Source organism: Coregonus lavaretus, assembly GCF_964263955.1.
Source record: "Coregonus lavaretus genome assembly, chromosome: 5".
Classification (NCBI taxonomy): domain Eukaryota; kingdom Metazoa; phylum Chordata; class Actinopteri; order Salmoniformes; family Salmonidae; genus Coregonus; species Coregonus lavaretus.
Window position 1 is genome coordinate 734979 of NC_139992.1, and position 14948 is coordinate 749926.

The following is a 14948-nucleotide window of genomic DNA, read 5'->3' on the forward strand; positions in this document are numbered from 1 at the left end:
CTGCAGAAGGCTTTGGTAGCCATGCTGGTTAAGTGTGCCTTGAATTCTAAATAAATCAAAGACAGTGTCACCAGCAAAGCACCATCACACCTCCTCCTCCATGCTTCATGGTGGGAACCACACATGCGGAGATCATCCGTTCACCTACTCTGCGTCTCACAAAGACACGGCGGTTGGAACCAAAAAATCTCAAATTTGGACTCATCAGACCAAAGGACAGATTTCCACCGGTCTATTGTCCATTGCTTGTGTTTCTTGGCCCGAACACGTCTCTTTTTCTTATTGGTGTCCTTTAGTAGTGGTTTCTTTGCAGCAATTCGACCATGAAGGCCTGATTCATGCAGTCTCCTCTGAACAGTTGATGTTGAGTTGTGTCTGTTACTTGAACTTTGTGAAGCATTTATTTGAGCTGCAATCTGAGGTGCAGTTAACTGTAATGAACTTATCCTCTACAGCAGAGGTAACTCTGGGTCTTCCATTCCTGTGGCGGTCCTCATGAGAGCCAGTTTGATCACAGCGCTTGATGGTTTTTGCGACTGCACTTGAAGAAACGTTCAAAGTTCTTGAAAAGTTTTGTATTGACTGACCTTCATGTCTTAAAGTAATGATGGGACTGTCATTTCTCTTTGCTTATTTGAGCTGTTCTTGCCATAATATGGACTTGGTCTTTTACCAAATAGGGCTATCTTCTGTATACCACCCCTACTTTGTCACAACACAACTGATTGGCTCAAATGCATTACGAAGGAAAGAAATTCCACAAATTAACTTTTAACAAGTCACACCTGTTAATGGAAATGCATTCCAGGTAACTACCTCATGAAGCTGGTTGAGAGAATGCCAAGAGTGTGCAAAGCTGTCATCAAAGCAAAGGGTGGCTACTTTGAAGAATCTGTTTAACACTTTTTTGGTTACTACATGATTCCATATGTGTTATTTCATAGTTTTGATGTCGTCACTATTATTCTGCAATGTATAAAATAGTAAAAATAAAGACAAACCCTTGAATGAGCAGGTGTGTCCAACTTTTGACTGGTACTGAATATACACTGCTCCAAAAAATAAAGGGAACACTAAAATAACACATCCTAGATCTGAATGAATGAAATAATCTTATTAAATACTATTTTCTTTACATAGTTGAATGTGCAGACAACAAAATCACACAGAAATTATCAATGGAAATCAAATTTATCAACCCATGGAGGTCTGGATTTGGAGTCACCCTCAAAATTTAAGTGGAAAACCACACTACAGGCTGATCCAACTTTGATGTAATGTCCTTAAAACAAGTCAAATTGAGGCTCAGTAGTGTGTGTGGCCTCCACGTGCCTGTATGACCTCCCTACAACGCCTGGGCATGCTCCTGATGAGGTGGCGGATGGTCTCCTGAGGGATCTCCTACCAGACCTGGACTAAAGCATCCGCCAACTCCTGGACAGTCTGTGGTGCAACGTGGCGTTGGTGGATGGAGCGAGACATGATGTCCCAGATGTGCTCAATTGGATTCAGGTCTGGGGAACGGGCGGGCCAGTCCATAGCATCAATGCCTTCCTCTTGCAGGAACTGCTGACACACTCCAGCCACATGAGGTCTAGCATTGTCTTGCATTAGGAGGAACCCAGGGCCAACCGCACCAGCATATGGTCTCACAAGGGGTCTGAGGATCTCATCTCGGTACCTAATGGCAGTCAGGCTACCTCTGGCGAGCACATGGAGGGCTGTGCGGCCCCCCAAAGAAATGCCACCCCACACCATGACTGACCCACCGCCAAACCGGTCATGCTGGAGGATGTTGCAGGCAGCAGAACGTTCTCCACAGCGTCTCCAGACTCTGTCACGTCTGTCACTTGTGCTCAGTGTGAACCTGCTTTCATCTGTGAAGAGCACAGGGCGCCAGTGGCAAATTTGCCAATCTTGGTGTTCTCTGGCAAATGCCAAACGTCCTGCACGGTGTTGGGCTGTAAGCACAACCCCCACCTGTGGACGTCGGGCCCTCATACCACCCTCATGGAGTCTGTTTCTGACCGTTTGAGCAGACACATGCACATTTGTGGCCTGCTGGAGGTAATTTTGCAGGGCTCTGGCAGTGCTCCTCCTGCTCCTCCTTGCACAAAGGCGGAGGTAGCGGTCCTGCTGCTGGGTTGTTTCCCGCCTACGGCCTCCTCCACGTCTCCTGATGTACTGGCCTGTCTCCTGGTAGCGCCTCCATGCTCTGGACACTACGCTGACAGACACAGCAAACCCAATGCCATCCTGGATGAGCTGCACTACCTGAGCCACTTGTGTGGGTTGTAGATTCCGTCTCATGCTACCACTATAGTGAAAGCACCGGCAGCATTCAAAAGTGACCAAAACATCAGCCAGGAAGCATAGGAACTGAGAAGTGGTCTGTGGTCATCACCTGCAAAACCAGTCCTTTATTGGGGGTGTCTTGCTAATTGCCTATAATTTCCACCTGTTGTCTATTCCATTTGCACAACAGCATGTGAAATGTATTGTCAATCAGTGTTGCTTCCTAAGTGGACAGTTTGATTTCACAGAAGTGTGATTGACTTGGAGTTACATTGTGTTGTTTAAGTGTTCCCTTTATTTTTTTGAGCAGTGTACAATTGAAGTTGGAAGTTTACATACACCTTAGCCAAATACATTTAAACTCAGTTTTTCACAATTCCTGATATTTAATCCTAGTAAAAATTCTCTGTCTTAGGTCAGTTAGGATCACCACTTTATTTTAAGAATGTGAAATGTCAGAATAATAGTAGAGAGAATGATTTATTTCAGCTTTTATTTATTTCATCACATTCCCAGTGGGTCAGAAGTTTACATACACTCAATTAGTATTTGGTAGCATTGTCTTTAAATTGTTTAACTTGGGTCAAATGTTTCGGGTAGCCTTCCATAAGCTTCCCACAATAAATTGGGTGAATTTTGGCCCATTCCTCCTGACTGAGCTGGTGTAACTGAGTCAGGTTTGTAGGCCTCCTTGCTCGCACACGCTTTTTCAGTTCTGCACACAAATTTTCTATAGGATTGAGGTCAGGGCTTTGTGATGGCCACTCCAATACCTTGACTTTGTTGTCCTTAAGCCATTTTGCCACAACTTTGGAAGTATGCTTGGGGTTATTTGTCCATTTGGAAGAACCATTTGCGACCAAGCTTTAACTTCCTGACTGATGTCTTGAGACATGAAAACCTCCTATTTGACAAATTGGGAAAGTGAATCAAAAACACAGAATAAACTAGACTTCTATTATTTAGACTTTCCAAAAGAGAATAAAAAATGGTCAGAATATCTCTACTCTGTCAGAGATACATAACAGAGACAGATCCTGACCAAATACAGGCTCAGCCACCAACCAACTGGCTATAGCCTGAAGATTCCACAATACAACAGCAGTAGTGTTGTACCTGTATACATGATTATATGCACTATTATTATTACTACTGAAATGAACTGGATTTCATTATCCTCATTCTACTGGATTTACTGAAATGCTGGACCACTGTACTGCTTTGGCTATATCTACAAATTGGAGAGAGAGAAAGAACCATTTGCGACCAAGCTTTAACTTCCTGACTGATGTCTTGAGATGTTGCTTCAATATATATCCACATAATTTTCCTTCGTCATGATGCCATCTATTTTGTGAAGTGCACGAGTCCCTCCTGCAGCAAAGCACCTTCACAGCATGATGCTGCCACCCCCATGCTTCACAGTAGGGATGGTGTTCTTCGGCTTGCAAGCTACCCCCTTTTTCCTCCAAACATAACGATGGTAATTATGGCCAAACAGTTATATTTTTGTTTCATCAGACCAGAGTACATTCTCCAAAAAGTACGATCTTTGTCCCCATGTGCAGTTGCAAACCGTAGTCTGGCTTTTTTATGGCGGTTTTGGAGCAGTGGCTTCTTCCTTGCTGAGTGGCCTTTCAGGTTATGTCGATATAGGACTCATTTTACTGTGGATATAGATACTTTTGTACCCGTTTCCTCCAGGATCTTCACAAGGTCATTTGCTGTTGTTCTGGGATTGATTTGCACTTTTCGCACCAAAGTACGTTAATCTCTAGGAGACAGAACGCGTCTCCTTCCTGAGCGGTATGACGGCTGCGTGGTCCCATGGTGTTTATACTTGCATACTATTGTTTGTACAGATGAACGTGGTACCTTCAGGCGTTTGGAAATTGCTCCCAAGGATGAACCAGACTTGTGGAGGTCTACCATTTTTTTTCTGAGGTCTTGGCTGAATTATTTTAATTTTCTGGAATTTTCCAAGCTGTTTAAAGGCACAGTCAACTTAGTGTATGTAAACTTCTGACCCACTGGAATTGTGATATAGTGAATTGTATGTTAAATAATCTTTCTGTAAACAATTGTTGGAAAAATTACTTGTGTCATGCACAAAGTAGATGTCCTATAGTTTGTTAACAAGAAATTTGTGGAGTGGTCGAAAAACAAGTTTTAATTACTCCAATCTAATTGTATGTAAACTTCCGACTTCAACTGTATATATTTACTCGAACAACACGTATTATTAAACTGAACAATAACATAACATAGTTTTTTGCACAAGAGCGAGGGGTGAGACAAGGGTGTAGTTTAAGTCCAACCCTGTTCAACGTCTACATCAACGAACTAGCAGTGTTGTTGGACTGATCTATAGCCCCTGTAATCATCCTCAAAGATGAGGTCAGATTCCTGCTCTATCCAGAGGACCGTGTCCTACTGTCACCAACAGAGCAAGGTCTACAGGAACAACGTAACATTCTTTTAGGAATACAGCATCAACTGGGCAATCTACATGAACTTTTAGAAGTCCTGGTTTTCCAGAAAAAGGCCAGGAACCAGAGCAGCAGACACTCCTTCAAATGAGGAAATACCGTGGTTGAACACGTCCAATGGTACAACTATCTGGGACTAACAATCAGTGCCTCTGGTGGATTTGGTCCGAAAAGAAAAAGGCTGCAAAGCATTTTACTCCATTAAAAGAACACTTTCAAAAATAAATATTCCTTTCCAAATCTGGTGCAAAATATTCAATAGTGTCATTTTACCAATTGCACTATATGGAAGCAAGGTTTGAGGTCCAACCTGTAATTCCCATTATAAGCATTGGGAGAAGAAATCAATAGAAACTCTACATACAGAATTCTGAAGATATATCCTAAATATCTCAAAGAAAGTACCTAATGCATGCAGAGCGGAACTCGGACGATTCCCTTTCATTGTAAATATAAAGAAAAGGACAGTAACATTTTGGTACCATTTGAAATTAAACCTCAAAACATCCTTACAATTCAAAGCACTGGAAACCCAAGAGCTGAACCCTGAAACGAGTCCCCTCTGTCAGCTGTTGCAAACACTAAACAACCCTATTATCTAAACACAATCAAACTGTTACAGAAATGAAAACCTCCTATTTGACAAATTGGGAAAATGAATCAAAAACACAGAATAAACTAGACTTCTATTATTTAGACTTTCCAAAAGAGAATAGCAATGGTCAGAATATCTCTACTCTGTCAGAGATACATAACAGAGACAGATCCTGACCAAATACAGGCTCAGCCACCAACCAACTGGCTATAGCCTGAAGATTCCACAAAACAACAGCAGTAGTGTTGTACCTGTATACATGACTATATGCACCATTATTATTACTACTGAAATGAACTGGATTTACTGAAATACTGGAGCACTATACTGCTTTGGCAATATCTACAAATTGAATTTCATGAGAGAGAGAGAGAGAGAGAGAGAGAGAGAGAGAGAGAGAGAGAGAGAGAGAGAGAGAGAGAGAGAGAGAGAGAGAGAGAGAGAGACAGAGACAGAGAGAGAGAGAGAGAGAGAGAGAGAGAGAGAGAGAGAGAGAGAGAGAGAGAGAGAGAGAGAGGTCTGTAGTTTATCTGTTCAGTTGGTCCCAGTGGTCTGTAGTTTCTCTGTTCAGTTGGTCCCAGTGGTCTGTAGTTTATCTGTTCAGTTGGTCCCAGTGGTCTGTAGTTTATCTGTTCAGTTGGTCCCAGTGGTCTGTAGTTTATCTGTTCAGTTGGTCCCAGTGGTCTGTAGTTTCTCTGTTCAGTTGGTCCCAGTGGTCTGTAGTTTCTCTGTTCAGTTGGTCCCAGTGGTCTGTAGTTTATCTGTTCAGTTGGTCCCAGTGGTCTGTAGTTTATCTGTTCAGTTGGTCCCAGTGGTCTGTAGTTTATCTGTTCAGTTGGTCCCAGTGGTCTGTAGTTTCTCTGTTCAGTTGGTCCCAGTGGTCTGTAGTTTCTCTGTTCAGTTGGTCCCAGTGGTCTGTAGTTTATCTGTTCAGTTGGTCCCAGTGGTCTGTAGTTTATCTGTTCAGTTGGTCCCAGTGGTCTGTAGTTTATCTGTTCAGTTGGTCCCAGTGGTCTGTAGTTTATCTGTTCAGTTGGTCCCAGTGGTCTGTAGTTTCTCTGTTCAGTTGGTCCCAGTGGTCTGTAGTTTCTCTGTTCAGTTGGTCCCAGTGGTCTGTAGTTTCTCTATTCAGTTGGTCCCAGTGGTCTGTCGTTTCTCTGTTCAGTTGGTCCCAGTGGTCTGTAGTTTCTCTATTCAGTTGGTCCCAGTGGTCTGTAGTTTCTCTATTCAGTTGGTCCCAGTGGTCTGTAGTTTCTCTATTCAGTTGGTCCCAGTGGTCTGTAGTTTCTCTATTCAGTTGGTCCCAGTGGTCTGTAGTTTCTCTATTCTGTAGCTTATCTGTGACTGTCAGTAAACAAGGTTTGAAAATGGTTTGATGCCTGGAATGTCTGAGGGTCAAAACAACAATCCTTTCCGAGACAGAATAGGTAGTCCTCAGTGGAGCGTGGCTCTGAGTCTGATGAGGGTTAACCCTCTACATGTGTCCTAACATGTCAGTCTGCTGCTACTTCTACAGTTCGGCCTTCCATTCTGTCTGCCTGTGTAAACACTAGAGAATCACGCTGTTTAATCTGTGGTTGCGTATGAAGGAGTGTTGGCCTGGCACTGGCAGTAGAATACACATAACTCCTCTCTCTGTGTCTCTCCGCGCTGATGTAGTGAGCATGGTGAGTGTGCTGCAGGACTTCCTCCTAATTCCTCACAGGTCACTCTGTCATGAGGGTAACTCCTTCATTCTGCTGTGGGCCAGTCAGATGGCAACAGGGTAACTCCTTCATTCTGCTGTGGGCCAGTCAGATGGCAACAGGGTAACTCCTTCATTCTGCTGTGGGCCAGTCAGATGGCAACAGGGTAACTCCTTTATCCTGCTGTGGGCCAGTTATTCTGCTGTGGGCCAGTCATTCTGCTGTGGGCCAGTCAGATGGCTACAGGGTAACTCCTTCATCCTGCTGTGGGCCAGTCAGATGGCTACAGGGTAACTCCTTCATTCTGCTGTGGGCCAGTCATTCTGCTGTGGGCCAGTCATTCTGCTGTGGGCCAGTCATTCTGCTGTGGGCCAGTCATTCTGCTGTGGGCCAGTCATTCTGCTGTGGGCCAGTCATTCTGCAGTGGGCCAGTCATTCTGCTGTGGGCCAGTCATTCTGCTGTGGGCCAGTCATTCTGCAGTGGGCCAGTCATTCTGCTGTGGGCCAGTCATTCTGCTGTGGGCCAGTCATCCTGCTGTGGGCCAGTCATTCTGCTGTGGGCCAGTCATTCTGCTGTGGGCCAGTCATTCTGCTGTGGGCCAGTCATTCTGCTGTGGGCCAGTCATTCTGCTGTGGGCCAGTCATTCTGCTGTGGGCCAGTCATTCTGCAGTGGGCCAGTCATTCTGCAGTGGGCCAGTCATTCTGCTGTGGACCAGTCAGTAGTGGAATTCTAGCTGTTTCTCTTATTGCCATCCTGTTGAGATGACTTTATATTTTCTCCACATTATTTTCCTCATTAGACAATATAATGCATCCCAAATGGCACCCTATTCTCTATGGGTCCTGGTCTAAAGTAGTGCACTAAATAGGGAATAGGGTGCTATTTGGGGTGTTAGAGGTCATCTGTTTGTCCACATGGGTCATGTTCCCTCAGGAGGAAAGAAGACAAATGCGTATTACTCCTCACTGACTGGCTGTCCTGAGAGTCGCCTAACCTCTGACTAAACATGCTTCTGAGATACTACGTATTACTCCTCACTGACTGGCTGTCCTGAGAGTCGCCTAACCTCTGACTAAACATGCTTCTGAGATACTACGTATTACTCCTCACTGACTGGCTGTCCTGAGAGTCGCCTAACCTCTGACTAAACATGCTTCTGAGATACTACGTATTACTCCTCACTGACTGGCTGTCCTGAGAGTCGCCTAACCTCTGACTAAACATGCTTCTGAGATACTACGTATTACTCCTCACTGACTGGCTGTCCTGAGAGTCGCCTAACCTCTGACTAAACATGCTTCTGAGATGGAAGGTCTCCTTGTGGAAAGAACCACAGTCTTTAAAACAGCTCTGTGTTTAGGTCAGACATAACATCAAATCAAATCAAATCAAATGTTATTGGCCACATGCGCCGAATACAACAGGTGCAGACATTACAGTGAAATGCTTACTTACAAGCCCTTAATCAACAGTGCATTTATTTTTAAAAAAAAAGGAAAATAAAACAACAACAAAAAAAGTGTTGAGAAAAAAAAGAGCAGAAGTAAAATAAAGTGACAGTAGGGAGGCTATATATACAGGGGGGTACCGGTGCAGAGTCAATGTGCGGGGGCACCGGCTAGTTGAGGTAGTTGAAGTAATATGTACATGTGGGTAGAGTTAAAGTGACTATGCATAAATAATTAACAGAGTAGCAGCAGCGTAAAAAGATGGGGTGGGGGGTGTTGGTGGGGGGGCAGTGCAAATAGTCCGGGTAGCCATGATTAGCTGTTCAGGAGTCTTATGGCTTGGGGGTAGAAGCTGTTGAGAAGTATTTTGGACCTAGACTTGGCACTCCGGTACCGCTTGCCGTGCGGTAGCAGAGAGAACAGTCTATGACTAGGGTGGCTGGAGTCTTTGACCATTTTGAGGGCCTTCCTCTGACACCGCCTGGTATAGAGGTCCTGGATGGCAGGAAGCTTGGCCCCAGTGATGTACTGGGCCGTACGCACTACCCTCTGTAGTGCCTTGTGGTCGGTCAAGTTCGTTGGTGATGTGGACACCAAGGAACTTGAAGCTCTCAACCTGTTCCACTACAGCCCCGTCGATGAGAATGGGGGCGTGCTCGGCCCTCTTTTTTTTCCTGTAGTCCACAATCATCACCTTTGTCTTGATCACGTTGAGGGAGAGATTGTTATCCTGGCACCACACGGCCAGGTCTCTGACCTCCTCCCTATAGGCTGTCTCATCGTTGTCGGTGATCAGGCCTACCACTGTTGTGTCGTCGGCAAACTTAATGATGGTGTTGGAGTCGTGCCTGGCCATGCAGTCATGGGTGAACAGGGAGTACAGGAGGGGATTGAGCACGCACCCCTGAGGGGCCCCCGTGTTGAGGATCAGTGTGGCAGATGTGTTGTTACCTACCCTTACCACCTGGGGGCGGCCCGTCAGGAAGTCCAGGATCCAGTTGCAGAGGGAGGTGTTTAGTCCCAGGATCCTTAGCTTAGTGATGAGCTTTGAGGGCACTATGGTGTTGAATGCTGAGCTGTAGTCAATTAATATCATTCTCACGTAGGTGTTCCTCTTGTCCAGGTGGGAAAGGGCAGTGTGGAGTGCAATAGAGATTGCATCATCTGTGGATCTGTTGGGGCGGTATGCAAATTGGAGTGGGTCTAGGGTTTCTGGGATAATGGTGTTGATGTGAGCCATGACCAACCTTTCAAAGCACTTCATGGCTACAGACGTGAGTGCTACGGGTCGGTAGTCATTTAGGCAGGTTATCTTAGTGTCCTTGGGCACAGGGACTATGGTGGTCTGCTTGAAACATGTTGGTATTACAGACTCAGTCAGGGACATGTTGAAAATGTCAGTGAAGATACTTGCCAGTTGGTCAGCACATGCTCGGAGTACACATCCTGGTAATCCGTCTGGCCCTGCGGCCTTGTGAATGTTGACCTGCTTAAAAGTCTTACTCACATCGGCTACAGAGAGCGTGATCACATAGTCATCCGGAACAGCTGGTGCTCTCATGCATGCTTCAGTGTTGCTTGCCTCGAAGCGAGCATAGAAGTGGTTTAGCTCGTCTGGTAGGCTTGTGTCACTGGGAAGCTCGCGGCTGTGCTTCCCTTTATAGTCTGTAATAGTTTTCAAGCCCTGCCACATCCGACGAGCATCAGAGCCGGTGTAGTACGATTCAATCTTTAGTCCTTTATTGACTCTTTGCCTGTTTGATGGTTTGTCAGGTGTCCTGTGTTTATGTTAGACAACTAGGTCAGACATAACATCAGGTATCCTGTGTTTATGTTAGACTACTAGGTCAGACATAACATCAGGTATCCTGTGTTTATGTTAGACTACTGGGTCAGACATAACATCAGGTATCCTGTGTTTATGTTAGACTACTAGGTCAGACATAACATCAGGTATCCTGTGTTTATGTTAGACTACTAGGTCAGACATAACATCAGGTGTCCTGTGTTTGGTCTAACTGTTATGTCTTTCCTTCATTGTCACTTTATATTATTAGAAGGTAAAGTCCTAACAGCAATGGGAACAAGGGCAGAAGGAGGGGCCAGAGAACTTTAGAATGTGTGTCAGTCTGAGGGAGAAAGAAAGGAGGGGAGGAGAGGAGGAGAGGAATGAGAGAAGAGAGGAAGGAGGGAGGTATGAGGCGAGGGAGGTATGAGAGGAGGGGAGGAGAGGAGGGGAGGAGAGGAGGGGAGGAATGAGAGAAGAGAGGAGGGAGGGAGGTATGAGAGGAGGGGAGGAGAGGAGGGGAGGAGAGGAGAGGAGGAGAGGAGAGGAATGAGAGGAGGGGAGGAAGGGAGGAAGGGGGCTTGCATTTATTTAGTAATGAGAGGGGGTAGATCAGCTGTAATATTGCAGATACATTGTAGGTTCTATCAATTTAATTGTTTGCATCAATTCAAATCCCCCTTTTATTATTTATATAATTTTTCTCTATACTTTTCCCCCGTACCATCCCTATCCTGATTGGAGTAAACTAACAGACGACAATACTTCTAATACTTTCAGCTATTTCGCTCACATCTACAGTTCCTGTAGTTAAATTATACATATATTCCTAATTTCCTCACAGCGGCCAACCCACCATTAATCCTGCTGTTAACTCCAGCCCTCCGATGTCCACAGACAGAAGAAGGGGATCAAATGTAGGTCATGATGATGGATTGTTTCCTCAAAGCCAGAACACCTCCACAGCCAATCAGGTGGCTCACCTCCCACGCCACAGCCAATCACACACACACACATCTTGCCTCCACACCACAGCCAATCATGTGCTAATCAGCTTAGCTATTCATTGAAAAGGCCCACTGGCCAGAGTGGTCTACAGCGGGGCTGCATGCTCTATACCGCAGGCATCACTGGACACAGAGGAACACAACAGGCAGCAGATTAGAACAGTCTCAATCTGGGGGGTTTTTCTGTCTCTGCCATTAACAGCTCAACTGTCATCAACTGTCAGTATATAGGCAGGCCTAGAGAGAAACACTCATACTCATATAAGGTCAGACGAGTTAATCTGGCCTCTCTCTTCATCCTCTTCTCAATGGAATGTTCTGGTGTGTGTCTAAGCTCTGTTCGTCTTCCCTCTCTCCCTCCTGTCCTCCCTACAGAGAGACCCAGACCTCCTCCCCTAGCCGGCCTGTCCTCCTCCCCCTGCTCCAGTAGCAGTATCCGCCGCACCTCCTCACTGGATCTTCTCCTGACTGGACCCTATCTGACCGGTCACTGGCCTCGGGAAACCAGCCACGCCCCATGTCAACCCTGCACGAGGGACAAAGCCACTCAGGTATGTCCTAGCCTCGGTTTCCAGTCTATTAGGTATTTCCCTGTCCTGTCCTGTCCTGTCCCAACCTCACACCCTGTCCTGTCCTGTCCCCTCCCAACCTCACACCCTGTCCTGTCCTGTCCCCTCCCAACCTCACACCCTGTCCTGTCCTGTCCCCTCCCAACCTCACACCCTGTCCTGTCCTGTCCCCTCCCAACCTCACACCCTGTCCTGTCCTGTCCCCTCCCAACCTCACACCCTGTCCTGTCCTGTCCCCTCCCAACCTCACACCCTGTCCTGTCCTGTCCCCTCCCAACCTCACACCCTGTCCTGTCCTGTCCCCTCCCAACCTCACACCCTGTCCTGTCCTGTCCCCTCCCAACCTCACACCCTGTCCTGTCCCAACCTCACACCCTGTCCTGTCCTGTCCCAACCTCACACCCTGTCCTGTCCCAACCTCACACCCTGTCCTGTCCTGTCCCAACCTCACACCCTGTCCTGTCCCAACCTCACACCCTGTCCTGTCCTGTCCCCTCCCAACCTCACACCCTGTCCTGTCCCAACCTCACACCCTGTCCTGTCCTGTCCCAACCTCACACCCTGTCCTGTCCCAACCTCACACCCTGTCCTGTCCTGTCCTGTCCCAACCTCACACCCTGTCCTGTCCCAACCTCACACCCTGTCCTGTCCTGTCCCCTCCCAACCTCACACCCTGTCCTGTCCTGTCCCAACCTCACACCCTGTCCTGTCCCAACCTCACACCCTGTCCTGTCCTGTCCCCTCCCAACCTCACACCCTGTCCTGTCCTGTCCCCTCCCAACCTCACACCCTGTCCTGTCCCCTCCCAACCTCACACCCTGTCCTGTCCTGTCCCCTCCCAACCTCACACCCTGTCCTGTCCCCTCCCAACCTCACACCCTGTCCTGTCCTGTCCCAACCTCACACCCTGTCCTGTCCTGTCCCCTCCCAACCTCACACCCTGTCCTGTCCCCTCCCAACCTCACACCCTGTCCTGTCCCAACCTCACACCCTGTCCTGTCCCAACCTCACACCCTGTCCTGTCCCAACCTCACACCCTGTCCTGTCCCCTCCCAACCTCACACCCTGTCCTGTCCCAACCTCACACCCTGTCCTGTCCCAACCTCACACCCTGTCCTGTCCCAACCTCACACCCTGTCCTGTCCTGTCCCCTCCCAACCTCACACCCTGTCCCCTCCCAACCTCACACCCTGTCCTGTCCTGTCCTGTCCCAACCTCACACCCTGTCCCCTCCCAACCTCACACCCTGTCCTGTCCTGTCCTGTCCCAACCTCACACCCTGTCCCCTCCCAACCTCACACCCTGTCCTGTCCTGTCCCCTCCCAACCTCACACCCTGTCCTGTCCCAACCTCACACCCTGTCCTGTCCTGTCCCCTCCCAACCTCACACCCTGTCCTGTCCTGCTCTACACCCCCACACTTTCCGTTGCCTAGCCTGCCCCACTTCCCTACACCCCCACACAACAACTTTCACTACCCTTGATTGATTGTGGCCGCTGTACAAAGAAGTGGAATATGGCATGCACACGCTTGTCTCTCGCCCCAGTTATTATGAAGGAGAAACAGCTGCATGCTACGCTGTCTGTCTTTTACAGGTCAAAACAAAGTGGTGTGTATTTACACTGGAAAATGTGTTTACTGTCATTACATCATAACAAAGGCGTTTGGGTTATGTGATAAACAAGGACATTATTGGGTCCCACATTTTGTTTTTATAGTCATGTAAGTTTTCGTCATATTTGAGTGTTTAGTGCCGTGTTGTTAAAATTGTCTGTGGAGTCCAATTGCTCAATTCTCTTGTGGGGGGGGATTTCTCCAGTGATAATGTGTTCCACTTAAAGTTTCATGTTTTTATTAGTAATATGTACAGATACACACGGTATACAGCGTCCAACGAAATGCTTTGCAGGTTCCTTCTGGACAACAACAACAATAAGAAATATTACAATATAAGAATAGGAACACAAAGTAAATGGATCAGTAGAACAGAATATATTTTTTAGCATCAGTAAAATACCTGAAGGTACAATTTATAGTCCAATATTTACAAGTGTTTGTAGCGGGTGATTTGGACGGAGTCAGGCGCAGGAGGGTATTTCACAGAATATACGGTTTATTCAGGAACACAGTGGTACGCAGCAATGTGTAAAACACTCCACACCGCACTGGAGACAACAAGGCACACGGGTGAATATCCGCACTGGAGACAACAAGGCACACGGGTGAATATCCGCACTGGAGACAACAAGGCACACGGGTGAATATCCGCACTGGAGACAACAAGGCACACGGGGTGAATATCCGCACTGGAGACAACAAGGCACACGGGGTGAATATCCGCACTGGAGACAACAAGGCACACGGGGTGAATATCCGCACTGGAGACAACAAGGCACACGGGTGAATATCCGCACTGGAGACAACAAGGCACACGGGTGAATATCTGCACTGGAGACAATAAGGCACACGGGTGAATATCCGCACTGGAGACAACAAGGCACACGGGTGAATATCCGCACTGGAGACAACAAGGCACACGGGTGAATATCCGCACTGGAGACAACAAGGCACACGGGTGAATATCCCGGCGATACAAAATACAAAGTAGCTCCACTGAGCTATAGTAACCTCCATAATAACTAATCACACACAAAGACAGGGGGGGCAGAGGGAACACTTATACAGGTACTGATGAGGGGATTTGAACCAGGTGTGTGTAATAAACAAGACAAAACAAATGGAATGATGAGATGAAGAGCGTCAGTGGCTAGAAGGCCGGTGACGACGAACGCCGAAGCCTGCCCGAACAAGGAGGGGAGGCAGCTTCGGAGGAAGTCGTGACAGTACCCCCCCCTTGACGCGCAGCTCCAGCAGCGCGCTGACACCGGCCTTGGGGACGGACAGGAAGAAGCGGAGCAGGGCGAGCCGGATGGCGACGGTGGAAATCCCGCAACAGGGAGGGATCGAGGACATCCCTCACCGGGACCCAGCACCGCTCCTCCAGACCGTACCCCTCCCACTCCACGAGGTACTGAAGGCCCCCCACCCAACGCTTCAAATCCAGGATGGAAC

At 47.5% G+C, this 14948-nt stretch overlaps 1 protein-coding gene across 1 annotated transcript in view; it reads left to right on the forward strand.

The window, feature by feature from the left end:
* Positions 1-14948, forward strand: part of fam117bb (family with sequence similarity 117 member Bb) — a 123828-nt gene that overhangs the window by 19951 nt on the left and 88929 nt on the right. Inside the window, exon 2 of the mRNA XM_084161406.1 lies at positions 11683-11858. Within this exon, the coding sequence (XP_084017532.1) occupies positions 11683-11858 (176 nt within the window). The remainder of the gene's footprint in view (positions 1-11682; positions 11859-14948) is intronic.